The sequence below is a fragment of the Oncorhynchus mykiss genome, chromosome 10 (genome assembly GCF_013265735.2).
Source record: "Oncorhynchus mykiss isolate Arlee chromosome 10, USDA_OmykA_1.1, whole genome shotgun sequence".
Taxonomy (NCBI): Eukaryota; Metazoa; Chordata; class Actinopteri; order Salmoniformes; family Salmonidae; genus Oncorhynchus; species Oncorhynchus mykiss.
In genome coordinates this window covers 42,433,557-42,461,428 of record NC_048574.1, presented here as the reverse complement: position 1 = coordinate 42,461,428, position 27,872 = coordinate 42,433,557, and the positions used below count along the sequence as shown (strand labels likewise).

The window sequence follows — 27,872 nt, the reverse complement described above, 5'->3', positions numbered from 1 at the left end:
AAGCTGGTCTATGCTCTTTTTTCAGCAGGCCCGAACACATCAGTTTCAAGGTATCAACAATTGCTACTATTAAAATCTGAAGAATACTTATCATAAACAAGCACACAAAACGTGGTGAATGCACAAGATTCTGAAGCTAAGAATTGATACATCAATATCCATAACGTCTACAACTATTGCGGATGTTACGCATATCATAACGCTGAAAAAGGACACTGACAATGAAAAGAGACTATAACATTTTTAGACCATATTAAACCTTGATGAAAGTTACATTGCCTGTCCCAGTCACCCCCTGATCTTTACAAGGTTGTAGAACACACAAACAAAACCCAAGATGCTTCAGATTGATCTGCATTGCTTCATGAACATCTCAACTTCAATAACTAACACTGGGAGACAGCTGTGAGTTGGAAAAAAACAAGCTCTGTGAGCCCTTTCTAAAAGCCATGAAATATGAAAAGCCTTATTTGAGACTTGGCCTCGTACTCTGTAATGGTCAAAAGCCTGAACTCCAACACATAGCCCTCTGTGCGTTCATTTGGAAATAACAAACTTTATTTGTTCATGCTTCAGGTTGACTTTTCCACAGAATCACTCTTATGGACGCACATGATTAAATCACAGATCGGATCACATACAGTAGGTACGCATTTGCTTGGTAATGTGGTTGTACACAACTAGAGATTGATTTGAAAGTGATCTCTGGGACAGGTTTCAATAAAGCAAGTTATCCAATGCGTGTAACATCCTGATAGAATATGTGCTGTCCTCAGGGAAAGTGGCATCTGTCCATATACATAATGCAGTCTGTCAGTATATCTGTCAAGTGTCCTGAGCAGCAACAGACACAGGCCCAGCCCCAGGCCCCAGTCTTAGCTCAGGCCTAGCCCTTGCTGTACCTCTCTACCCTGTGCCATCTTCCCTTCTGCGCGTTATCAGGTAGTCTTAGACCAGTGACTGGATAGACTACAGACTGTTTACTGCCAGCAGTGGCAGAATTAACATTATGCAAAAAAGGCAATTGCCTGGGGCCTCACGACACCAGGGGTCCCACCTAAGAAGAAAAAAAAGGTACGAAAAAAATCAACAACATTTCTCTGTTATCTTGCCTTCCTCTTCCACTCGAGGCTTATACTGGGCTGGGCCTCAAATTCTGAGAATTGATTCGGGCAGGGCGGGTTTCGTGCTTGTGTGCATACCTTTTACTACTGCTCTCTCTCAACAGAAGCTGCAGCCAGCCACTGGCGGTGCCAGGATTCCAGTATTGGCTGCGCCAGAGAAATGTGTGGCCATGATGAAACCTATTTTTCTGTTATTCGGGAGAATGATGATCCACTAGACCAGACAGGCAGCGTATCTCAGTATCAGGAGAAGCCAATAATTCCAATGGCATCTGTTAATGCCAATACATCCTAACAAAATACACCATATGACTGCCCTGTTAATGTGCCTTGCTGGACCTTGTGAACCTTCGAAAGTAGACCCATAGGGCTAACTGATCCACATGCTTTCCTAATGAGGCATAGGCTCCATGCGGTTATTTTGGAATTAAACATGATCATTTGAGTAAAGTTATTATCCAAGACATAGTGCCACCTGCTGGGGAAATGTGTCCTTCCTGTAAGGTCCATATCTATCCCCCTGAGTGCTAACCTATGGAAGCACATTCCTGCCACCAAAACGTCAAGATAGTAGACCGTACTTACAGGTTATGTAGCGTATGCTTCTTCATTTGTAACATTGTGTGGTGATTTCAGAGGTAGTATCCAAGAGTGGTGGGGGGGGGGGGGGGGAATAGTTTTCCTGGGGACCAGAGTTTTTCCTGATCTGGTAGGCTAACGTAACCAGGTAAAACTCCAGACCCTAGTTGTAGGGTATGACAGTAATAAATCAGCTTTATTTTTTTATAATCTGGTTATATAAACAACTGTAATTGGACAATAGAATTTACAGGGCTGAGATGGTTGTATGCAGGGTTGCATCGGGTAGGCCTTTGGATCTGTAATTAAAAAGATACTCATATAGTGAGTCATCCCTATTGTGTTGATTGATTCATTCCAGTCAATAATTCTGGATTAAAAAGGTCTTGGTAGCCAAGCCACCCGAAGTGTGAATATAAACCCCATTTGATCACATTCACATTTTCTCAGAACAAAAATAAATGGGCCTTTCACTTAGTCCATAAAAACATGACATGATGTTACCCCTGGCCCAGATGGGATCAGACTTAACAGGCTACCTGCAGCTGTGGTTGTCATCAGTAGGCTACAGACTGAAGCACAGATTAGACCTAATTGTGCATGAGTTGACCATTTGTTGTCGCGCCAAGATGAAGTTAGTCATGTGTTTGTCTAAATCAAAATAAGGAATGCTGTAACAGACGCCTCGTCTACCATCACTTGTTGTAAACAGGTAGCCTAGCGGTTAAGTGTTGGCTAGTAACCTATTGAAATCATAGAAAGAGCATGTTGTGTCTCCAACCGATGACAGGCACAACACAAAAACCTCAGATGATGTAAAAGAGGGTCTAAGCGGCAATATATACAAATATGAAAAATATCGGAGTTTACGAGATTTTAGATAATTGACGTTTAATGTAAAAAAAAAAAAAGACATTGTACATTATTTAAAAAAAACCTAAATGATAAAATTGATTGTTTTTTAAATGATATCAATCCAAACCATTTATCTTTTCCACTGACGAAGACATGGATGTCTCATGGTATGGTGGGGTATGCAAAATAGATACAATTTGAGCACCTTTATCTCTTGAACGTTTTGGCATTCAGGTCCAAAAAGTCCCTTTCTGACCACTTCTACAATGAAAGGTTTTGTTCAAATCAAAAGAGGTGCTGTCAAAAAGAGAATTTAAATGGATTTACCAATGGATCTGACCATCATTTTTTTGTTTGGTTTGTTTCACGTTTTCCACCTTGGTGCTAACAGGTAATGAATTATCAGGTAACACCTCTCTGCTATTTGTTCAATGCTACTTCCTTGCTTCTGTGGTTATAAGACACAACTGGTAAGACTTGTTGTGATGCATTCCCTTGACCCAAGACTCATCTTTTATGTATTGTTTTATAAACTTAATAATAATAATCCCTGTTGGTATATCATAAAGCATGTGTTGCAAAATGCAGGCCTATCAGGCAACATCTCCTCGCAAATTTGTCAGAAGCAGAAATATGCAAGTGATGTCAGAGAAATGTAAAATTAGGAATCTGATTCTTGGATATGAATATCTGGTGCGTTTAATCTCAGATGTGTCAGATGGAGGTCAGGATGTCCCTAACTCAGAGAGTGGGCCCGGAGAGAAGCGTGGAGCTTCTTCACCAGCTGTCTTGACCTTCAGTAATCCCAATGGTAGTTCACTACTACTACAGATATAAAAAAAAAACACATAACAAGAAGAAACAATATCCTCACGTAAAGGTATAATGTCAAAAACTATTGTGTATGATATTGAGGATATGATTGCTGCCTGTCTTCAGATATGAAGTGGTTCGTCACTGAGAGCAAGAGCAACAAGAGTTTCCAGAAGAAGGATTTGATTGCTGGAGAGGGTTCAGAGTGTGAGAGTGGAGAATTGGTTGTTGTTTCTCCAGATTTTAATTACAGTACAAGTACTGTACTGTATCATGCCTGAAAGTGCTTAGTGAAAATAAATTGTCAGGTGACGTTTAAATTCCATTTTCAGATTGGAATTGTATTTCTTGCTTTGCAGTTCAACAATAACCAGGACATATTAGGTCATTATAATTGGTCGTATGTACATGTATAATACATTATAGATGAACATATGTCTGTAACAATGATTTGTACACACAGATACTGATACAATTGCTTTTGTCACCTCTTCTTGTGAGGGTGAGTGTGATGACACATTTGGTCACTAGAGGGCAGGGACATGTCATTTATAGAAGTCATTGCAGACAAAGTACATCGTTTGCAAGTGTCTGAGTGTGAATGAGAGTATTTGATTGTGCGGGTACTTTTTGAAAAATGTCATTCACTTATATTATGAACTATTGTATGTACAATATGAGTTCACATGGTCAGACAGAAACAAAGTCTACAAACCCAGTGGGCAAATCACACTACATTCTGATAAACAGTCAACAGTAATGTCTCATGGTGTGAATGTCACATGCCATATAATAGCAGCACAGGTGAGTGTATCTTGGCAGCACATGTGAATGTGGGGGTTGTTGGGTTGATGTGAGCTAATAATTGTCAAACAGTAGGTCAGTTATTTCTACTGCGTCACAGATTGGGCTGTCGGCTGTGGCAGGAAACAGTTATGTTAATCTGAGGACCATAGGAAGATGTCACGACACCAAAAGGTTTAGAAACCACTGACGTGAGGGAACCTATGCCCAGTGGAACTACATCAACTGGCTGTTGATGCAGGGGTACATTATTTAAAGGTGGACAGGTATCCCATATGGGGCCGGGATGCCTGGATGACACATCCAGATGTCCTTGTATCCCCTCCGCCAACCTCCTGGAAGCCATCCAACTTACTGTAGCTCTGACTGGACATTCTGTACCTTTTAGGGATGAACACACATATACATTCAAGTAAATCCATCCAGGTTTGTCACTAATTCACCACAAGTGGGTCTGCAACAGAGAGGATCACCAAAACATTTAACTGCCTATGTCTCCATCAGTTAGCTGGGAAATGATCAGCACGGACACAGCTATTAAGACAGTTAATATTGACTCGGCTATGTTCTCTTTATCTTCTTGGTATGGGTTTGTTCTCCTTTGTTTTATAAGCAGGTGGTAGATAACGTACAGTGCCTTGCGAAAGTATTCGGCCCCCTTGAACTTTGCGACCTTTTGCCACATTTCAGGCTTCAAACATAAAGATATAAAACTGTATTTTTTTGTGAAGAATCAACAACAAGTGGGACACAATCATGAAGTGGAACGACATTTATTGGATATTTCAAACTTTTTTAACAAATCAAAAACTGAAAAATTGGGCGTGCAAAATTATTCAGCCCCCTTAAGTTAATACTTTGTAGCGCCACCTTTTGCTGCGATTACAGCTGTAAGTCGCTTGGGGTCTGTCTCTATCAGTTTTGCACATCGAGAGACTGAAATCTTTTCCCATTCCTCCTTGCAAAACAGCTCGAGCTCAGTGAGGTTGGATGGAGAGCATTTGTGAACAGCAGTTTTCAGTTCTTTCCACAGATTCTCGATTGGATTCAGGTTCTGGACTTTGACTTGGCCATTCTAACACCTGGATATGTTAATTTTTGAACCATTCCATTGTAGATTTTGCTTTATGTTTTGGATCATTGTCTTGTTGGAAGACAAATCTCCGTCCCAGTCTCAGGTGTTTTGCAGACTCCATCAGGTTTTCTTCCAGAATGGTCCTGTATTTGGCTCCATCCATCTTCCCATCAGTTTTAACCATCTTCCCTGTCCCTGCTGAAGAAAAGCAGGCCCAAACCATGATGCTGCCACCACCATGTTTGACAGTGGGGATGGTGTGTTCAGCTGTGTTGCTTTTACGCCAAACATAACGTTTTGCATTGTTGCCAAAAAGTTCAATTTTGGTTTCATCTGACCAGAGCACCTTCTTCCACATGTTTGGTGTGTCTCCCAGGTGGCTTGTGGCAAACTTTAAACAACACTTTTTATGAATATCTTTAAGAAATGGCTTTCTTCTTGCCTCTCTTCCATAAAGGCCAGATTTGTGCAATATACGACTGTTGTCCTATGGACAGAGTCTCCCACCTCAGCTGTAGATTTCTGCAGTTCATCCAGAGTGATCATGGGCCTCATGGCTGCATCTCTGATCAGTCTTTTCCTTGTATGAGCTGATAGTTTAGAGGGACGGCCAGGTCTTGGTAGATTTGCAGTGGTCTGATACTCCTTCCATTTCAATATTATCGCTTGCACAATGCTCCTTGGGATGTTTAAAGTTTGGGAAATCTTTTTGTATCCAAATCCGGCTTTAAACATCTTCACAACAGTATCTCGGACCTGCCTGGTGTGTTCCTTGTTCTTCATGATGCTCTCTGCGCTTCTAACGGACCTCTGAGACTATCACAGTGCAGGTGCATTTATACGGAGACTTGATTACACACAGGTGGATTGTATTTATCATCATTAGTCATTTAGGTCAACATTGGATCATTCAGAGATCCTCACTGAACTTCTGGAGAGAGTTTGCTGCACTGAAAGTAAAGGGGCTGAATAATTTTGCACGCCCAATTTTTCAGTTTTTGATTTGTTAAAAAAGTTTGAAATATCCAATAAATGTCGTTCCACTTCATGATTGTGTCCCACTTGTTGTTGATTCTTCACAAAAAATACAGTTTTATATCTTTATGTTTGAAGCCTGAAATGTGGCAAAAGGTCGCAAAGTTCAAGGGGGCCGAATACTTTCGCAAGGCACTGTATCAGCCATTTTATATCATACTGTACTAGCTCCTGAACAACTGTCCCTCATTCACCTTTATAAAGTGTCCTGTATGTGTTACCTAGTCCCTATCCAGTGTGTATTGTATTTTACCAGGTCTGGTCAGCAATGTTGCTGCCATTGCTCTTCTGAGAGGTGAGGCTCTTTCCCTCTTAGGGAGGGTGTCTGTGTGGCCATTGGTCAGATCAGTGTCTCTGTGTTCGCTAGAGAGGGGCACTTGTTTCCGCAAGGACACACAGATAGTTGTGGATATGTGTCTCCACCGCGGCCCCCTGCAGCACAGCAGCTCCCCATAGGCTCTGCGGAAGTCTCTATTCAAGGCCGGGTACAGGATGGGGTTGACAACGGAGTTAAAGTAGCCCAGCCACAGCACCACAGAGTGGGCAGTGGTAGGGGGGTTAGTCTCTGCCCCGATGCCCATGCAGGTAAAGAAAGTGTAATAGGGGAACCAGCAGATAATGAAGGCCCCCAGGACTGCTGCTAGAGTCACTGTGGCCTTGTGCTCCCGCGCTGTGGCCGCCGCTGATGCTGTGGGGGCGAATGAGGGTGTGGCAGCTCGGATACGCCGTACCTGAATGGTTGGATAAAGACAGGTTAAAGAGAAAGAGGGTCAGCAGATGGATGACTGAAAGGATGACATTAATAAATGGATGGAACTATAATAGCTACTACTAATTATTCCAGTACTACTATTGCTGCTCCAGCCATAATTACTGTTATCACTACTACCACTGATGACACTACCACACAACAAATAAATATAAGGAATGAAATTAACCTGTTTGCGTGCTATCTGAAAGATGCAGTGGTACATCCCGCACATGACCAGTAGTGGGAGGTAGAAGGTGCCAAAGGCATCTAGGAGCACGTAGTTGTTATGCCACTCAAAGCGGCAGGTGCGTCCCTCCTCCACCTCGTCCCAAATGCCCCAGTCCAGGTTCTGCACCCTGAAGTCAGCCGTGTTCCAGCCCAGGTGGATGGGGAGGAAGGACATGGCCAGGGAAGTGACCCAGATGGTGGTGATGGCCAGGGCTACTCGGGGAGGGGTGACCCTGCGGGGGTAGCAGAGTGGGGCTGAGATGGCCAGGTAACGGTCCACACTGATGGCCAGCAGAGTCAGAATGGAGGCCGTACAAAACATCACATCCAGAGATACATAGATGTTACATAGGGTGCCCCCCAGGGGCCAGTGTCCACTCCGCAGCTCCAGGGTGGCAGAGAAGGGCAGCACCAGCAGGCCCAGCAACAGATCCGTCACAGCTAGTGACACAACAAAGCAGTTAGCAATGCGGCGCAGGCGGCGGCTGAGCCCCACGGCCAAACACACCAGCACGTTCCCGCCGATGGTCACCACGATGAAGGACACCAGAAACAGCCAACGGAGTGCCGTGGAGATCATGGTGTCCCTCCCCCTGCACTAGGTCACAAGGTCCAGCCCTGCCTCCACATCAGACCTACTGCTTCTGTCAGCTTATCTTCTCCTGCAGGCAGGCCTACAGACAGGACTACTGCATAGAATCCAGCCCTCTGCTTAACAAGCTTGTTGAGGACTTGGTATAATGACAGGGTCCTGTCAATTCAGCTGTCAGTATCCATCAGATTAATGAGGGCTTCACACTGTAGAGGGATGCTGTATTGCAGCCATCTCTTTTTTAATCATTTCACAGAAGATGTCCTCTTTGAAGCTGCCCTGGTGTACAAAAAAACAAAACAATGGCCATTGGGCTATGTTGATTTCAACATGATAGTGCATTAGTAGACTGATGTTAAGTGGTACGAGGTTAAGGCTGTGTTGATTTCAACATGATAGTGCATTAGTAGACTGATGTTAAGTGGTACGAGGTTAAGGCTGTGTTGGATAACATAACAGCCTTTACATTGTCCCATGAGAAAATTCTCATTACGCAAATATATAATATATATATTTTTTATGTATGAAAATGCACGTCTCTTAGACTACAGAACTGAAACAATGGCCCTTTGGTGTCTAATATACAGTACATGGTTGAAATATCAAAGGTCCTCCTTCACTTCATTTAATAATTGTTTTCTTTCATGATGGTAATTCAATTGCACATCATGTGAAGGAGAAATGTTAATGAATGCACTTGCCTCTGATGCAGTGTGGTGCTGTTTGTTCTGGAAGAACACAAGAACATTCCGCCAGCATTAGCTTGAAGCTTAGCTAAAGTCTATCTGCAGGCCTTTTGAGTATGCAGCTTACATATTGGACCCAGAACCCAGGAGTCAAAGATGACCTAAAGGCCTGCTCAAAATGTGCATTTAAAATCTAACATTGAATATTAGGAAATGGCCACCAGACAAGGCATTGTTTTATAAACCATGTTGAGACATCATTAGCACTTCTTAGAAGGCCACATCACATTTGGGCTCTAACATTAGCTTGGACTTGTCCAAGGTACTGAAAATGTCCAGACTAGTGAAAATATCCATGTTCTTATGGGAATATGTTATAATTGGCTCAATGGAGACAGTCTCTTGTTTACAACCAGTGACAGTTCTGTTATTCCCACTAGCTGCCCTCCCTCTACAACTCCCTAACCCAGGTGAAGTACTGTAGCTAGTGTTCCCATTACAGACAGATGAAACCTGGCCTGAACAGGGCTCATCCAATACAATCATTAAGGATGGATGACACCGACATAGGGGAGCTATGAAAGCTCCCAGTTGATGTGATTATACTGTGCTATCCAAACGCCAATCAAATTACAGAGGCATGAGGCGCTACGCAGGCAACATCCACAGCAGGCAGCCAGCCCAGTCAGCACAGGCCAAACATACAGTACTTTCCTCACAAGATCATGAATTAACCATAGTCTGAATATAAGGAAAGATTGACTGTAATTTAGAGAAAATATGCACAGTCAATCAGGAGTCAGCCAGGAAAGAGATCTTTGTTGAGGGCCGACTATGCACTTCATATCTAGTAATGGTGAAGTGGGCCTGGATAAATGCCTCAACAGAGCAAAAGCCATCAAAGGGACCTGATGAAAAGGAGGGAGCTATATGACAGGTATATCAGGTAAGACCCAAGTGCAGACTGTGTAGAAGTATAATGTTTATTGTAACAGGGGCAGGTTAAGGCAGGCAGGGGTCGATAATCCAGAGTAGTGGGGCAAAGGTACAGGATGGCAGGCAGGTCCAGGGTCAGGTCAGGCAGAGGTCGGTAATCCAGAGTCGGGACAAAAGGTACAGGACGGCAGGCAGACTTAGGGTCAGGCAGAGTCGTCAGGCAGGCGAGCTCAGAGTCAGGACAGGCAAGGGTCAAAACCAGGAGGGTGAGAAAAGAGACTGGAAAAAGCAGGAGCTGAGACAAAACTATGGTAGGCTTAAACAAACAAGACAAACTGGCACAAACAGACAGAATACCCATGGGATAAGTGGGGAAGATGGGTGACAGCTGGAGGAGGGTGGCGACAAGCATAAGGACAGGTGAAACAGATCAGGGCGTGACAGTACCACCCACTCCCCTGCATCCTACCTGGGCCCATACCTGGTTGAGCGGGGTGCCGGCGCTGGAACTCAGAGATGAGGCCTGGGTCCAGAACGTCCCTAGCGGAGACCCAGCACCTCTCCTCCGGGCCATAACCCTCCCAGTCAACCAGGTACTGGAATCCCCTGCCCCCAGGTCGAGCCTTCAGGAGACGTCTCATCATGTACGCTGGTTGGCCGTCAATGAGACAGGGGAGAGGGGTGGGCCTGGAAACAACAGTTTTAACTCTAGACACAGAAAAGGTAGGAACAATATGGAGGGTACGGGGCAACAGAGGACAAACAGCAGAGCGGCTAATGATCTTGGAGCGGGGGTAAATCAAGTCTCGGCTTCCGGGGTCGTAGCCTGTAGAGGCCTATAGAGGCGTGCCAGCACCTCAGGCTTGACCTTCTTGGATACCGGTCATTGCTGTGGAAGCAAAATGGCCCGGGTCTTACTGAACCCCTTCCGGAGGTCCAGGTACTCTGAGGAGCTGGCAGAGAGGTCTGGGGCAATTTCCAAGCCCTCAGGAAGACGTCACGGGGCAGGCAGAGCTGACTTCAGGCAATGAGTGTGGCAGGACGGGCTTCAGCCCATGATGGCACCAGTAACCCAGTCAATGGAGGGATTGTGTTGATGGAGCCAAGAGAATCCCAATGGAGAGGGGTTGAGTGGGGATGCTCAGCTCGGACACCAGGGTAACAACCATGAGACTCACATCGCCCCCCCCGAGTCGATGAGTACCTGGAGAGACTTGGAATGTTCACCCCACCGCAGGGTGGCGAGCAAGGGGAGACAAAAAAATTATCTTTAAGGCCCACCAGAGTACTCACTCCAACGAATGAGCAAGGTCTCTTGAAGGGACAGGTAGACACATAATGAATGACCAGCAGTAATTCAATACAGACAACTCTGGGTATGGTGTCGGCTGGAGACAGCCTACCTGCATCTACAGTCTCCGGAGGCTCTTGGAGGGACTCGAGTAAGCTTGGACCCTCTCGGACACGTAAACGCTGCGGACTTCTGGAGTTCAGATGCAAGGTGGGATCCCTGAGTGAGCGATTGGGACCACAATCGTACCTCTTCTCCCTCCTTCGTTCCTGTAGCCGACCATCAAGCCGGATGGTTAAAGTGATGAGTCGTGATCCGTCGGTAGTTTTCGGGCTGCCAGCTCATCCTTTACCTCCTCTGATAACCCGTGCAGGGAAGTGTCAAACAGCGCCTCCGGGTTCCAGATACCCTCCGCTGATAGCGAGCGGATCTCCACCTCATAGTCTGAGGGAGTCCTGCCGAAGCTGGAGTAACTTCGGGCAGCTTCTCTCCCGGACACCGGTGCCTCAAAACAACTTCTCACCTCCAGACTGAAGCAGATGGCGAATTGTTGCTCCCACACCGCCATGGCCCAGGCGAGTGCCCTCACGGACACCAGCGTAATAATGTACGCTATAGTCGAGCGATCCGAAGGGAATGAAGGCGTGACGTTCGACCACGTCATGGAATCCTTCCATTAGAACACGAAGCAAATACTTGTTTGTACTAATGATGGCTCCTTGGGAGAGATGGCAATGTGGAGCTGGTCCAAGTCTGCTGGGTCAGTAATGGCCAGTTCATACTATCAGGTTTCAGGTAAGACCCAAGTGCAGACTGTGTAGAAGTATAATGTTTATTGTAACAGGGGCAGGTCAAGGCAGGCAGGGGTCGATAATCCAGAGTAGTTGCACAAAGGTACAGGACGGCAGGCAGGCCCAGGGTCAGACAAGGCAGAGGTTGGTAATCCAGAGTAGGGGCAAAGGTACAGGACGGCAGGCAGGCCCAGGGTCAGACAAGGCAGAGGTTGGTAATCCAGAGTAGAGGCAAAGGTACAGGATGGCAGGCAGGCTCACATTTGAACATCTTGGCCATGTTCCACCCCTCATAGCCTGGTTCCTCTCTAGGTTTCTTCCTAGGTTTTGGCCTTTCTCGGGAGTTTTTCCTAACCAACGTACTTCAACACCTGCATTGCTTGCTGTTTGGGGTTTTAGGCTGGGTTTCTGTACAGCACTTTGAGATATCAGCTGATGTACGAAGGGCTATATAAATACATTTGATTTGATTTGAAGGACAGGTGAAACAGATCAGGGTGTGACAAGGTATGCAAAGTCTCTAAACATTTCTATCCTGCAACTCAAAGAAAATGCAGTCCCCATGCATAACTGCGGGCAGAGATATGCACTGTAGAGCTGGCCGTATTGTGGGTTTTTTTCAATCACAGACAAGCATTTTTTGGAACAATGTTGTCGATTTTCTAAACAGAGTCCACAAGACTGTTTTTGCAAAACAGTAAATGGGCTTTCCAAATCTCAAAACAAATACATTCATCAAAACTATATTGAGCCGTCAAAATTGCAAATACATTCATCAAAAGAACGACTGCCTGCAAAAACACAACCATGCTTATCTATTGAGTCCGAGCAGACTAAACAGAAAGTTAGTTTGTCTTTTAAAAATCCAAGTAGGTCGATACATTTTTTTTTCAGTTGGTAAATCATGATCAAAATTGGAAGTTGATGTAGCGATGTGCACTGGGAGTCGGGAAGCAAGTTCAAGGAGTGGATCATTTAACAAATTGAACATAATACAAAACAAGAAACGTGAACAACGCAGACAGGAAACAGAAACAATGACGCCTGGGGAAGGAACCAAAGGGAGTGACATATTACATTTTTTTTACTTCATTTAACTAGGCAGAAAAATAGATTTTTACCTTGTCAGCTCAGGGATTTGATCTTGCAACTTTTTGGTTACTTGTCCAGTGCTCTAACCATTAGGCTACCTGATGCCCCAGTGGGCATGACGGGCTCCCCTGCCTTAAAGATATAGGGCAGGTAATCAAGGAGGTGATGGAGTCATCAAGGAGGTGATGAGTGTCATTATGATGAACCGGCTGAGGTGTAAGAGCCTAATGAGCTAGCTAAGACCTCCCCGGTTGCCTCGGTCAAGGCACGGGAACCTGTTCACCCAGCTGAGGCAGTGGAGCCCGAGCCTGAGGCCTCCCAGGTAGCTCCGGTTCGGACACTCGGACCCGACTTCACCTCCAACACAAAAGAAAACTCCCTGATGCTTCCCTATGATGAGGCGTCATTCTGTAATGTGTTTGCTTAGAAGCAAGTTCAGAGAGTGAAACATTGAATAAACAAATGGAACATAAACCAGAACAGAAACAATGACTCCTGGGGAAGGAACCAAAGGGAGTGACTTATATAGGGCAGGTTATCAAGGAAGGGATGGAGTCCAGGGGAGTGTCATTATGCGCTGATGCGCGTAACGACGGGGACAGGTGTGCGCCTTAATGAGCAGCCTGGTGACCTAGAGGCTGGAGAGGGAGCACACCTGACAAAATGTGCCAATAGCAAGTGTGACAGTAGAACTATCCAAAGGTGCAGAATTATATTACTCTCTTTTTTATTTATATTTCACCAGCACTTTCATACACATCAAATCAAATATTCTTCCTAATTATAAATACACAACAATGAGAATACAAATAAGCACATTGTGTGTAGTATTCATTCATAAATATCATCACAATCTGAATCCATGTATTCAATACATAGGCTGGTTTGCTCATAGTTTTGTAGACTTTCCATTGGTGCACATAAACACAATCCACAATAGAAATAAGGAAAGATGAATACAATGTGGGAACACAACTGATATGAATGTGTAGGCATCAATCCACACCAAAGCAAAGCTTTAAAATGGAAGGTCACGATGTTGGAGACACACACACAGTGCATGCATGCACACACACACTCACAGAGAACACAGAAACATGCAGAACACAAAGTATAACGATGAACAGTAATTGTGTAAGCTAAATGGCTTCACACTTCTCCTTAGGTAACATGAAGGGTCTAGACCATTCATAAAATATTCTTGAAATTGTGTCATTCTGTTTTCTTTCTCACATAATATCATCCATATGAGTTTGTGTACGACTTTGACTGCAGTCCCACGTGAAAAAAATTATACAGTTTGCTGTAGAATACTGTAGTAAACTGTAGTATACTGTAGAATACTATACTACACAATGTAGTGTCTCTCGATCGTGTGTAGCAATTACTATAGAATATTGTAGTACCCTGTAGAATACAGCGATGAGATGTAAATACTACAGTATCCTACAGTCTGCAAAAACACTACAGTTTAACAGTTTAAAAGTCAGTTAAGGATTTGATCTAGCAACCTTTACGGTTACTGGTCCAACGCTCTAACCACAAGGATACCTGCCTACCTACAGGTTATGGAAAATGTGCTCTTTTAGTATTTGCCAAGTAGGTTTCATCAAGGAGAAAGCCCTCCTTTTCTATGCAAAAGATAATAAAAGAATACACTATAGTAAATACTACAGTATAATGTCCACAAAAACACAACAGTAAATATTACAGTATACTGTAGTACACCCCGCAAAACACTATAGTAAGTACTATAGAATATACTACAGTTTATTAACTACAGTAATACTACAGTATTTATACTATATTAAACTGTAAATACTATAGTCTATTACAGTAATATCTGCAAATACTCTATAGGAAAAAAATACAGTATACCACAGTCTGCAAAAAGAATACAGTCCACAAAAACACTACAGCTTTTTAACTATAGTATTTTTTCATGTGGGAGTGGTATAAACAAAAATCTATTCAGTGGAAATGCCAACATTTTCCATAAACTTTAATTTGACAAAAACCATCCTCCATAGTCTAGACATGGCATTAACACCCGCAGACATTTTCAGTAGGCTTGGACAAAAGACACTTTCATACTGTTAGGGGCAATTATTTCTTAACCTAAGGTCGATGTCTGCACCCCGCTGAAATCTAATTAGCGCAATAAAAAAATCCCCATAAAAATCAATCAGTTTAAGCTAGAGGCACAGTATCTATTTTTTTGCATTGGATGGATCTCAATCTACCCCTTCCGCCGACTGTATGAAACACTTCTGCTTCTGCAGTGAAAGGTGACAGAGTTAGAGCAATGTTGGTCAGACCATGAGACATCCAAAAATCAGTATTCTCACACAATCATCTGTAGCCTCCGAACGGTTTAGCCTACAAACCACTCTATGGAAAGATGAGACTCTCACGAATACATACAGTACCAGTCAAAAGTTTGGACACACCTACTCATAGAAGGGTTTTTCTTTATTTTAACTATTTTCTACATTGTAGAATAATAGTGAAAACATCAAAACTATGAAATAACACATATGGAATCATGTAGTAAAAAAGTGTTAAACAAATCTAAATATATTTTATATTTGAGATTCTTCAAAGTAGCCACCGTTTGTCTTGATGACAGCTTTGCATACTCTTGACATTCTCTCAACCAGCTTCATGAGGAATGCTTTTCCAACAGTCATGAAGGAGTTCTCACATATGCTGAGCACATGTTGGCTGCTTTTCCTTCACTCTGCATTCCAACTCATCCCAAACCATCTCAATAGGGTTGAGGTTGGGTGAATGTGGAGGCCAGGTCATCTGATGCATCACTATCCTTCTTGGTCAAATATCCCTTACACAGGTGTCTTTTGAGTCATTGTCCTGTCAAAAAATAAATGATAGTCCCACTAAGCGCAAACCAGATGGGATGGCTTATCGCTACAGAATGCTGTGGTAGCCATGCTGATTAAGTGTGCCTTGAATTTTAAATAAATCACCGACAGTGTCACCAGCAAAGCACCCCCACACCATCACACCTCCTCCATGCTTCACGATTGGAACCACACATGCAGATATCATCCGTTCACCTACTCTGTGTCTCACAAAGGCACGGCAGTTGGAACCAAAAATCTCAAATTTGGATTCATCAGACCAAAGGACAGATTTCCACCAGTCTAATGTCCATTGCTTGTGTTTCTTGGCCCAAACAAGTCTCTTCTTATTTTAGTAGTTGTTTCTTTGCAGCAATTCAACCATGAAGGCCTGATTCATGCAATCTACAATCTACAATGTAGAAAATAGTAAAAATCAAGAAAAAACCCTTGAATGAGTAGGCGTGTCCAATCTTTCGACTGATCTCTATGATGCCCCCAGTTCTCACAATACTCGTCTGAAGGTCCCCCGGCACCAGTTAACAAGATTAATATATATGATAGACACTTCAAAACAAACTATTTGTTTTTAAAAATTCTAAATCAAATAGCAAAATTATCCTCTGTATGACCTTCTTAAAACAAGAGTGAGATAGAGAAAGGGATAGGGGGAGAGAGATAAGGAAAGGGAGAGGGAGAGAGAGAAGGAAAGGGAGAGGGAGAGAGAGAAGGAAAGGGAGAGGGGGAGAGAGAAGGAAAGGGAGACGGGGAGAGAGAAGGAAAGGGAGAGGGGGGAGAGAGAGTGTTTGTGAGAGACCAAGAGAATGAGAAAGATAATGTACATGTATACCCTGCAATACAGACAATGATTTACAACAACGACAGTGGAAAAGTGGTATTGAAATTGATTATCATAATGGCCTCACTGTATAAGAACACCACAAATGTCTCACTTGCGTTCTGCCCTTTGGAGCAACCAAGTGAAACAAAGTCAATATAGATTCCTCTGTGGTGTGAACTCTTGTCCGTTTCCATGGATACTTTAATAGCCATGAGTGGCAAGTCTGTGATCTCCCTGGTGATTTCAACAGACAGTGTTGTCTTCATGCCCACCTGAGCAGGGTTCTGGGTACTGTCAGGGAGGGGACAAAGATAACAGGGTGTTGTTGACTAAAGTGGTTTGGTTAGACTGTTGAACCAACTCATGAGCTGTCATCTCTACCTTTACATTTCGCCCACGCTGCACGCATGGAACTACAGTTCTTAGGCAGTCATGATAGCTCAAGAAAATGACTTTGTCACAGTATTTCAGCAGTGACACAATCACGTGTGACACTGTCCTATTCTATTTACCAGCACAGAAGTACTATTATGACCACTGAGGTTCTCATGTGGCGGGACCCTTTGTCAAATATTTCTACTGACACACCTGGTATGACTTGGTAAGTCAATTTGAGGCTGTAGATGTGATGTATCCCTCAATATGGTGTATGAAATTATTATTCAGTTTTGAGAGAAGAGAATTGAATTGATCTTAGGGAATCGACCTGTGTACGTTTATCAGCAAAGGTCAGCTGAGTGAGTGGCATCTGGTCACCCTAAGTGCATGTACTCCACTCTACAGCACTCAAGATCAATGGTAGGCCTCTAGGTCACAAGGCTGCTCATTATGGCACACACCTGTCACCATCGTTACGCGCACCTGCGTGTCGTCAGACTCACCTGGTCTCCATCACCTCCTTGATAACCTGCCCTATTTACAGTGCCTTGCGAAAGTATTCGGCCCCCTTGAACTTTGCGACCTTTTGCCACATTTCAGGCTTCAAACATAAAGATGTAAAACTGTATTTTTTTGTGAAGAATCAACAACAAGTGGGACACAATCATGAAGTGGAACGACATTTATTGGATATTTCAAACTTTTTTAACAAATCAAAAACTGAAAAATTGGGCGTGCAAAATTATTCAGCCCCTTTACTTTCAGTGCAGCAAACTCTCTCCAGAAGTTCAGTGAGGATCTCTGAATGATCCAATGTTGACCTAAATGATTAATGATGATAAATACAATCCACCTGTGTGTAATCAAGGCTCCGTATAAATGCACCTGCACTGTGATAGTCTCAGAGGTCCGTTAAAAGCGCAGAGAGCATCATGAAGAACAAGGAACACACCAGGCAGGTCCGAGATACTGTTGTGAAGAAGTTTAAAGCCGGATTTGGATACAAAAAGATTTCCCAAGCTTTAAACATCCCAAGGAGCATTGTGCAAGCGATAATATTGAAATGGAAGGAGTATCAGACCACTGCAAATCTACCAAGACCTGGCCGTCCCTCTAAACTTTCAGCTCATACAAGGAGAAGACTGATCAGAGATGCAGCCAAGAGGCCCATGATCACTCTGGATGAACTGCAGAGATCTACAGCTGAGGTGGGAGACTCTGTCCATAGGACAACAATCAGTCGTATATTGCACAAATCTGGCCTTTATGGAAGAGTGGCAAGAAGAAAGCCATTTCTTAAAGATATCCATAAAAAGTGTCGTTTAAAGTTTGCCACAAGCCACCTGGGAGACACACCAAACATGTGGAAGAAGGTGCTCTGGTCAGATGAAACCAAAATTGAACTTTTTGGCAACAATGCAAAACGTTATGTTTGGCGTAAAAGCAACACAGCTCATCACCATGAACCTATCCCCACTGTCAAACATGGTGGTGGCAGCATCATGGTTTGGGCCTGCTTTTCTTCAGCAGGGACAGGGAAGATGGTTAAAATTTATGGGAAGATGGATGGAGCCAAATACAGGACCATTCTGGAAGAAAACCTGATGGAGTCTGCAAAAGACCTGAGACTGGGACGGAGATTTGTCTTCCAACAAGACAATGATCCAAAACATAAAGCAAAATCTACAATGGAATGATTCAAAAATCAACATATCCAGGTGTTAGAATGGTCAAGTCAAAGTCCAGACCTGAATCCAATTGAGAATCTGTGGAAAGAACTGAAAACTGCTGTTCACAAATGCTCTCCATCCAACCTCACTGAGCTCGAGCTGTTTTGCAAGGAGGAATGGGGAAAAATTTCAGTCCCTCGATGTGCAAAAGTGATAGAGACATACCCCAAGCGACTTACAGCTGTAATCGCAGCAAAAGGTGGCGCTACAAAGTATTAATTTAAGGGGGCTGAATAATTTTGCACGCCCAATTTTTCAGTTTTTGATTTGTTAAAAAAGTTTGAAATATCCAATAAATGTCGTTCCACTTCATGATTGTGTCCCACTTGTTGATTCTTCACAAAAAATACAGTTTTATATCTTTATGTTTGAAGCCTGAAATGTGGCAAAAGGTCGCAAAGTTCAAGGGGGCCGAATACTTTCGCAAGGCACTGTATGTCACTCCCTTAGATTCCTTCCCCAGGCGTCATTGTTTCTGTGTCAGTTTCCGGTCTGTACGTTGTTTGAGGTTCTTGTTTTGTCTTATGTTGCGTTTATTTTATTAAAAACACTCACTCCCTGAACTTGCTTCCCGACTCTCAGCGCACATCGTTACAAAGATTGGACAAAACCCAATGGACTTCCGGCCAACTTGACAAAACAGTAGGAAGCATTGGAGTCGACACGGGCCAGCATCCCTGGGGAATGCCGTTCGACACCTTGTAGAGTCCATGCCCCAATGCATTGAGGCTGTTCTGAGGGCAAAAGGGTGGGTGCAACTCAATATTAGGAAGGTGGTCTTAATGTTTTCTACACTCAGTGTATAATCACGCTATACCACAAACATAAAGTTCAAATGCAGAGACTCTGAGATCACTGAGTGCTTTTGAACAAAACAGCGGTGCCAAGTGGTAGACCTAGTAGACAAAATATCAGATCTGTAAGACATGACACTATTTATATTTCGGTTAGTTATATTAATAGTAAATATATGCCATCAACAAAGGTCGAATGGAGATCCAAATAACCAAAACATAGCCTAAAGCTTATTACAGTGAGATGCAGACATGCACAGCTGTTTTGCCAAATAAATAGGCCTATACAGGCCTGTTTCAAAAATAGAAATGAATGCCGCTTGCTCACAAGTTCAGTAATACGTTGTGATATGTCACAATACACTTCTGTGAATCAAATTCCACCCACATAATCAATTAAGCAATGACAGCCTACCATAAACACGTTTCTAATAAGTGCAGTTCCATTCACAACCACAAAAACCAATAGGCTACCAAGAAAACCATAATATCATCATTTCAGTGATGAAACATACCCATATGTAGCTATACCCAGGGGTGTAATTTGGGTTCTTGCATTGGATTCATATTGAATTCTGCTTATATCACACTATACCACAAACATAAGAGTAAAAAAAAAATGCTTTTGACCAAGAAGTGACAGGTTCAATGGCACAAAATCTCACTGTGCTCTACCAGGGCAGTTTCCTACACACAGGAAATCACATGTATTTGTGGGCTATTGTGGACTTTATTGAGTTCCTTATTTAGATGGTACACTGATTATCGACACAATGACTGCTTGTTCTGTCACATAAACTGAAATTGTCACGCCCTGATCTGTTTCACCTGTCTTTGTGATTGTCTCCACCCCATTCCAGGTGTCGCCCATCTTCCCCATTATCCCCTGTGTATTTATACCTGTGTTCTCTGTTTTCTGTTGCCAGTTCGACTTGTTTGTCAAGCTTACCAGCATTTGTCCTGTCAGCTCTCTTTTTCACACCCGCCTGTTTTTTGACCCTTCTCTGTCCTGACCCTGAACCCGCCAGCCTGACCACTCTGCCTGACCCTGAGCCTCCCTTTGTGAAACAAACAAGAAATAATACAAATCAACTGAAAACTTGAGCGTGCACAGCTGTTCAATACTTTGTAGAGCCACCTTTACAGCTGAAAGTATCTTGGGGTATGTCTCTATAAGCTTGGCACATCGAGCCACTGGGATTTTTGCCCATTATTCAAGGCAAAACTTCAGCTTCTTCAAGTTGGATGGGTTCCACTGACGTATAGTAATCTTTAAGTCATACCACAGGTTCTACATTGGATTTAGATGTGGGCTTTGAATAGGCCATTCCAAGATATTTAAATGTTTCCCCTTAAACCACTCAAGTGTTGCTTTAGCAGTATGTTTAGGGTTATTGTCCCGCTGGAAGGTGAACTTCCGTCCCAGTCTCAAATCTCTGGAAGACTGAAACAGGTTTCCCTCAAGAATTTCCCTGTATTTAGCGCCATCCACCATTCCTTCAATTCTGACCAGTTTCTCAGTCGCTGCCGATGAAAAACATCCCCACAGCATGATGCTGCCACCACCATGCTTCACTGTGAGGATGCTATTCTCGGGGTGATGAGAGATGCTTATTTTTTTCTTTAAGCAGTGACTTTTTTCTTTCCATTCTTCCGTAAAATCCAGCTCTGTGGAGTGTATGGCTTAAAGTGGTCCTATGGACAGATACTCCAATCTCCGCTGTGGAGCTTTGCAGCTCCTTCAGTGTTATCTTTGGTCTCTTTGTTGCCTTTCTGATTAATGCCCTCCTTGTCTGGTCCTTGAGTTTTGGTGGGCGGCCCTCTCTTGGCAGGTTTGATGTGGTGCCACATTCTTTCCATTTTTTAATAATGAATTTAACGGTGCTCTGTGGGATGTTTAAAGTTTCTGATATTTTTTTATAACCCAACCCTGAGCTGTACTTCTCCACAACTTTGTCCCTGACCTGTTCTTGGTCTTCATGGTGCCACTTGCTTGTTGCTGCCCCTTGCTTAGTAGTGTTGCAGACTCTGGGACCTTTCAGAACAGGTGTATACTGAGATCATGTGACACTTAGATTGCACACAAGTGGACTTTCTTTAACTAATTATGTGACTTCTGAAGGTAATTGGTTGTACCAGATCTTATTTAGGGGCTTCATAGCAAAGGGGATGAATACATATGCACGCACAACTTTTCAATTATTATTATTTTTTATTTTTTTGAAACAGGTTATTTTTTTCATTTCACTTTTGTGTTTGTCCATTACATTACAAGTCCAAATATATACAGGTTGTAATGCAACAAAATAGGGCAAAATGCCAAGGGGAATGAAAACTTTTGCAAGGCACTCTACTTTGTTATGTATAGTCTATGAGACCAGCCTGTCTACACATACAGCAGCGCACCTTGTCCATTGTGTTGACACGGTGCCTGTCACTCAATCTTTTAACTTTAAAAAAAAAAATTTGTAGGGACATAAAACTAAAACTGAAGGAGTTAAAGTTTGAACTGAAGGGGCTGAACCCCCTTTAGCCTTTGTGGTTCCGTGTCCGACTACAGATTAAAGCAAGATTTTGATCAAATCCAACCAGCTAGATTGAAACAATCTTAGCTTTTCAAAGAGTTGCAGCTTCCTTGATGCTTTGTGGAACTTCCTAAGCAGTCAATTACTCCGTTCTCCCTGAAATATACCTGTAAGAGATCCCTCAAATGCCAGTTGGATTAGTTCAGCTTTCCTCGGGTGTAGCATGCCTCTTCTGTGCTTACTGAACACATTTGTCAATGCAGAAAATTTGTTTTCGCAGGTAGCCGTGGATGCCCCAAAAGTCAGTCCATGTTTCAGTACAGTAAGCATGGTCAGGATGGTGGAGAGATACCCAGAGGATCATTGCTGGATTTCATGTGGGGTCCATTTGTCCTCATTGGAGCCAGAGCGGACCATCGCTCACCAGCAAAAACTGGTGAGTGACACTAAACTCAGCTTCCATCAAATCTGTTTTGCTTGGTTCAAGTAGTGGTTTGACATTTTTCACATCTAGAAAGTCATGGCTCTCCGGGTCAAGGGCACACACCGTCTCCACCAGTTGGCTGTTGCTTTCGCTGAATCGTTCTACCATTTTACCAATGACAGCATCTAACACGCTGAAAAACAGTACTTTCCATTGTCTCTTTTCCTCGGTCCTGCTGGCCTACTGTACTGTCCACCATATATTGCTGGAAATGTGTATGTACATAACGTTGTCATTTGCTTGGAGCTGGTGGTGTGTCAATGCCACCAGCACTGCACTGTGCCCAAATGACTTCGTACTCGTTGAGGATTCTGTGTTCCATGGTGGCTGTAAACTTAAAGCCAGGGTCCGTCACCGCCTTCAGCAGCCCTGTAGCCTCCAGTCTTACTTTTGTGTTGTAGGAACGCAGGCTAAGCCCCATCTAGCCCCCTCGTGGGGTCGGACTTGCGATATCAAAGTTTACTTACATATTTACTTATGGCCCTGCTTACTCCAGACAACTTGCCAGACAAAATTAAACATGCTTATTTATATAATGAATATGAGTTCTGGGGGCTACAAGTATTACATTCTAAAGCATTAAACATCTCACTAAAAGCTTCAGTCATTGAAAAGTTATTCTTAAACCTGAATGGGCTCTCCTGTAGATTAGTACGAATGGCTCACCCCTTGTTTAAATAATAGCCTTTTCCCCTTTATCCACACTACAACCTCTTCCTTTCGGTTAATTGAGATCGGAACCATGTTCAAAATATGATTAAAAATGCTATTATCTTTGGTAATGATATTAATGGTGGAGTTATGTCACACGTGCCGGGTACTTAAACATATGGGGAAAAAATAATCAAATCTGGAGAGAAACATAATGCGGATGTATACCAACCTGCTTTCTCATGTGCGTGCTGAGAAAGTTGTGGTAATATTAGGTCAAACTTAAATATAACATTTTCTAAATATTCTGTCCTGAGGACGTCCAAGACAAGGTCAAATGTAAATTGCACGAACATCAATTGAATATTTTGTTTAACCTAAAACAAATACCCTATGAACTTCATATAAACTGACTTATTTCATTTTTAAGAACATTTAGGGAATGTCCTGTGCAACCTAACTTAAACATTGTATGAATGTCATCACAACTGAGCATAGTTTGTGTTTTGGGAACCTATCTCTTGTAATGTACCCACACTGTTCCCACAACCTATTTAAATGTTCTGAGAACCTTCACGTAACTTAAAGGCTGTTCTGTCAACATTCTTGCAACATCAAAGGAATGTTTTGAGCAGTCCGATACAAACATTATCTGAATGTCAGCACAATGGGACAGTTTTAGTGTTTAGGTAACCATATCCCCACAATGTTCCCACAACCTAAATACATTTTTTATTAAAGAACATAGAAAATGTATTCCGGGAATGTTCTTACAACATCAGGGGAATGTTTTTTATACCCTAAAAGAAGCATTGGAATAATTTGTACAACTTGACAGTTTTTCTATTTTGGGAACATATCTTTCGGGATGTCCCCACAATGTTCCCGCCAGACTGTTCCCACAACCTAATAACATATATTGCGAACCTTTAAAGAAGAGATTAAATGTGTTCTGAAAATGTCCTTGTAACATCAGGTGATTGTTTTTTTTTGCACCCGAAAATAAACACTGTAGACTCATCTGCACAACTGGACAGTTTTTGTGTTCTGGGAACATGTATTTTGTGATGTCCCCACAATGTTCTCACCAGACAGTTCCATAACCCAATGAAACATTCTGGGAACCTTTAACGAACAGATTAAATGTGCTTTGGGAACATTCTTGTATCTTTTGTGATGTCCACTCATTGTTCTCACAAGACTGTTCCCACAACCTAAGAAAATATTCTGGGAACTTTTAAAGAACAAATTAAATGTGTTCTAGGACACATACAGTACCAGTCAACAGTTTGGACACAACTACTCATTCGAGGGTTTTTTCTTTATTTTTGACTATTTTTTACATTAGAATAACAGTGAGAACATCAGAACTATGAAATAACACATATGGAATCATGTAGTAACCAAAAAAGTGTTAAACAAATCTAAATATATTTTATATTTGAGATTCTTCAAATTAACCACCCTTTGCCTTGATGACAGTTTGGTTTAAGATAGCTCCCAATGTGTTCTCCAGTATCATAAAACATTTTAGAAAAATGCTCAGTGTCATTATCCTTGCAAGGTGAGGTATTGAAAACAGGGATTTCAATCATTTTGACCCTTACCTTCATTAAAATAAAAAAAGTAATTAAAAGTCATGACGATCTCACTTACTAAACTCTGTTCTACATGAGACTGCCTTTATGACCAAAATGATCAGATTTACACACTGTAGGCTATTTTGAAACGTTTCAGACTAATATCAATACCACATAAGCCATTTTCTATCAGAGAAGTTGTTTATTGACTATTATCTTAGTTAACTAGGCAATTCAGTTAAGAACAAATTATTATTTACAACGACAACTTACCAGGGAACAGTGGATTAACTGCCTTGTTCAAGGGCAGAACGACACATTTTTACCTCAGCTTAGGGATTCAGTCCAGTAACCTTTCGGTTCACTGGCTCAACACTCTAACTACTAGGCTACCTGCCACCCCAACGTTTTCTAAAAACGTGGTTGCATAAAATATTTGTGCAGAAACAATGGATTGTCAATGGATTACCTGACACCTTGAGTTTGAAAACATATATTTTGGTTATTGAACTACAGTAAGTAAAGTGGATTTACATCAGGTAACATAATTCATGTAATGGAATTACATCACGGGTACAAGATCTGTACAACTCAGTAACACATAATTATGGACAGGAATGTCATTCTCTTCATGGTGATGTACCCTGACCAGGTACACAAAGGTAGCAATATGCAATATCATCATTATTGGTATTCTACACACTTGCTCATATTCGTACAAATGTGGTTGTTCTGGACCGGACCAAATCTGAACCAATCATAGACGTCTATGTTTCACAGCTTTAGACATCGCAGTGTGGCAGAGTAGAACACAGTAGAGTACAGTACAGCAGACTACATCACAGTAGAGTACAGTGCAGTATAGTACAATAGAGTACAGTAAAGTGCGGTATAGTACAGAAAGAAAAAAAAAAAAAAAAAAAAAGGAAGAATCAAATCAAATCAGATGTATAGCCCTTCTTACATCAGCTGATATCTCAAAGTGCTGTACAGAAACCCAGCCTAAAACCCCAAACAGCAATAGCAACAGCAACAGTTGCACGAAAAGTACTGTGTACAACTATGCCCCCAAATATTCAAATGAGCCCCACCTCTACATTATGAAGTAGCTGGGCTTGGTGTGGGCTAGCACAACACGGGCCAGCCTATACCAGGCCAACACAAACTAACCTGCACCAATCCCACATCAGCCCAACACGGGCTAGCGATCACCAGCCGGCTTGTTTTGGGCTAGTGATGGCTAGCCCATGTTGGGCTGATGTGGGATTGGTGCGGGTTAGCTTGTATTGGCCGGGGTTAGGCTGGGCCATGTTGGGCTGGTGTTGGCTTGATGTGTTTGGCTGGTGATGCTGTGGGTTTGGCTGGTGATGCTGGTCTAGCCCATGTTGGGCTGGTGAGAGCTTGGTGTAGGCTAGCCTGTGCCTACCTTGCCCAGTGAATACCCACATGTCAATGCTGGGTAAATAAGACATCTCCTCAGGGTTAGGTATAAACCGGTATGTTTTTATAGTCACTGCCTAGAGTCAGAAGTCTGGGCCCATCCCAAAAGCAGGATAAATCATTGAACAGTAGAACAGAACAGAGCACCGCTAAGCTACAACCACCTATTAGCATGCTAACCATGACGGCAAAACCCAGATGGATCACTATGCAAACACATCAATCTATCCATATATGTTACAGAGTGTGCATGTAAACTAACATGCACATACACATACAACACAGGAGGTTGGTGGCACCTTAATTGGGGAGGGTGGGCTCAAAGGCTGCAACGGAATAGTTGGAATGGCATCGAACTCATCAAACACATGGTTTCCATACCATATCATACCATTCACTCACTACACTACACTAATTATGAGCCGTCCTCCTCTCAGCAGCCTCCTGTGACGGACACACACCCAGGCACACAAACGTACAAAGGAACAGTACATATGTGAGCCTGAGACTTCTCCGAACTGCAGAAGACCAGCCAAATACACAGTATGTTCAAAACATAGCATCATTCACATTTTCTTTTCACTGTATTTGAGTTGTCATGAAAACCCAACCCTAGGCAACACAGTGACAAGGGGCTGGTTTCAATTCCGGACACTATAGGCATAGAGGAACTCTGTCATGCCTACATCGATAAGAGAGAGAAAAAATGGTGGGACTCTCCCGACCAATAACCAAGCAGACATGCCAGAACATCACAATTCAAAACCAAAGTTTGCAGAACTTTTGCAGTGGTTATAGTGAAGGTAGTTGATGCAAACTAGCCACTTGAGAAAAGCACTCTTTAAAAAGAACCTCTGTGATCTTCATCTTGCTAGTTACTATTTTGTATTTTAATCAAGCGTATAAAGTAATGATGCAGGTAACGACGTAGGTAGTAGTTCCTCCATGCCAAAATAGTCCATCATTGAAACCGGACCCTGGTCACAGTGTTGCCTAGGATCGGGTTTTCGAGACTATTATTTATTTACGATTGTCAGAATACAGCAAGAGACTAAGACCCCCCAGGAAACCACTTAAAGCACACACAAGGGTAATGTGGTTAACTGTTGCAACGTCCTAGACTGACATCTACACAAACTTAGAAATACACATTCACATTTACATTAATCACAGCAAACACAACTAGTTTAAAGACTACCAAAGTGCCAAAAGCTGTTAAAGGAGTTACAGAATGAGAAGCTCACCTCACACTGGCTGATGGGAGTCAGAATGACGACAGTGTTCTCGCCAAACCTAACCTTCTGCTCAGGTTATAAATGTAATTTCGGTTTCCATCTGGTGTCTACTCCCTCTCCCTCCTCCCTATCACTCTTTCCCGCTCTCTCTCTCTTCCTGTCCTCTGTTTGCTTACTTCCTCCTCCTCCTTTTAGTGTTCGTCATTGCCATATTTATTTGTTTATTGTTTACATCCTCCCATTCCATTGGATTGTAGTTACATAAATAGGATGAGAAATGAATCGTATAAAACAATGAAATGACAACTCTTCTCTCTCTGTCCCTATCTCTATTCCCTGTCGTTTCTTCAGTCTCTCACACACACTCACACACGTACGCACGCAGGCACCCATGTACTGTACTCACATACTCATACTGTACAAACACAGCACTCTAACTGGGATTAGTGATTATTGTGCATCAACACTCCTCTACCGGTGGTAATATTTGATGGGAACTGAACATCCAGAAGCAGTCAATCATTATTTGTTAACTTAATATCCCATAGAGAGCCCACACGTTGGTAAAAGAGGCCGATGAGCGGGCACCCTGACGGAACTACGTAGGTGAGTACATAAACCCTTTCTACCCTCCGTTCTATTGGTGAACATACAATCACCGGAGAACAAATTATACGAGATCCGTTCGAAACTATCCTATC

The 27,872-nt window shown here is 42.7% G+C and overlaps 1 protein-coding gene across 2 annotated transcripts; it reads right to left on the bottom strand.

The window, feature by feature from the left end:
* Window positions 1-6,351: 6,351 nt before the first annotated feature.
* LOC110533929 (histamine H2 receptor-like) lies at window positions 6,352-27,549 on the bottom strand. Of its 2 annotated transcripts, XM_021618519.2 has the most exons (3): window positions 27,181-27,549; window positions 7,224-8,135; window positions 6,352-7,016 (listed from the first exon to the last, which is right to left on the bottom strand). In XM_021618519.2, exons 2-3 carry the CDS (start codon window positions 7,842-7,844, stop codon window positions 6,507-6,509), a joined length of 1,131 nt encoding a protein of 376 aa, XP_021474194.1. In that variant the 5' UTR covers window positions 7,845-8,135; window positions 27,181-27,549; the 3' UTR covers window positions 6,352-6,506. The 2 variants fall into 2 exon arrangements, with proteins under 2 accessions (XP_021474194.1, XP_036846246.1); XM_036990351.1 differs by lacking the exon at window positions 27,181-27,549 and having other exon boundaries at window positions 7,224-9,544.
* Between the last annotated feature and the right edge of the window lie 323 nt (window positions 27,550-27,872).

Excerpts from the sequence above, each read along its gene's own strand:
- LOC110533929 (XM_021618519.2), bottom strand. The coding sequence starts at position 7,844 with ATGATCTCCACGGCACTCCGTTGGCTGTTTCTGGTGTCCTTCATCGTG. Across the intron at positions 7,017-7,223 it reads TTCAGATAGCACGCAAACAG|GTACGGCGTATCCGAGCTGC; the intron begins GTTAATTTCATT and ends CCAACCATTCAG.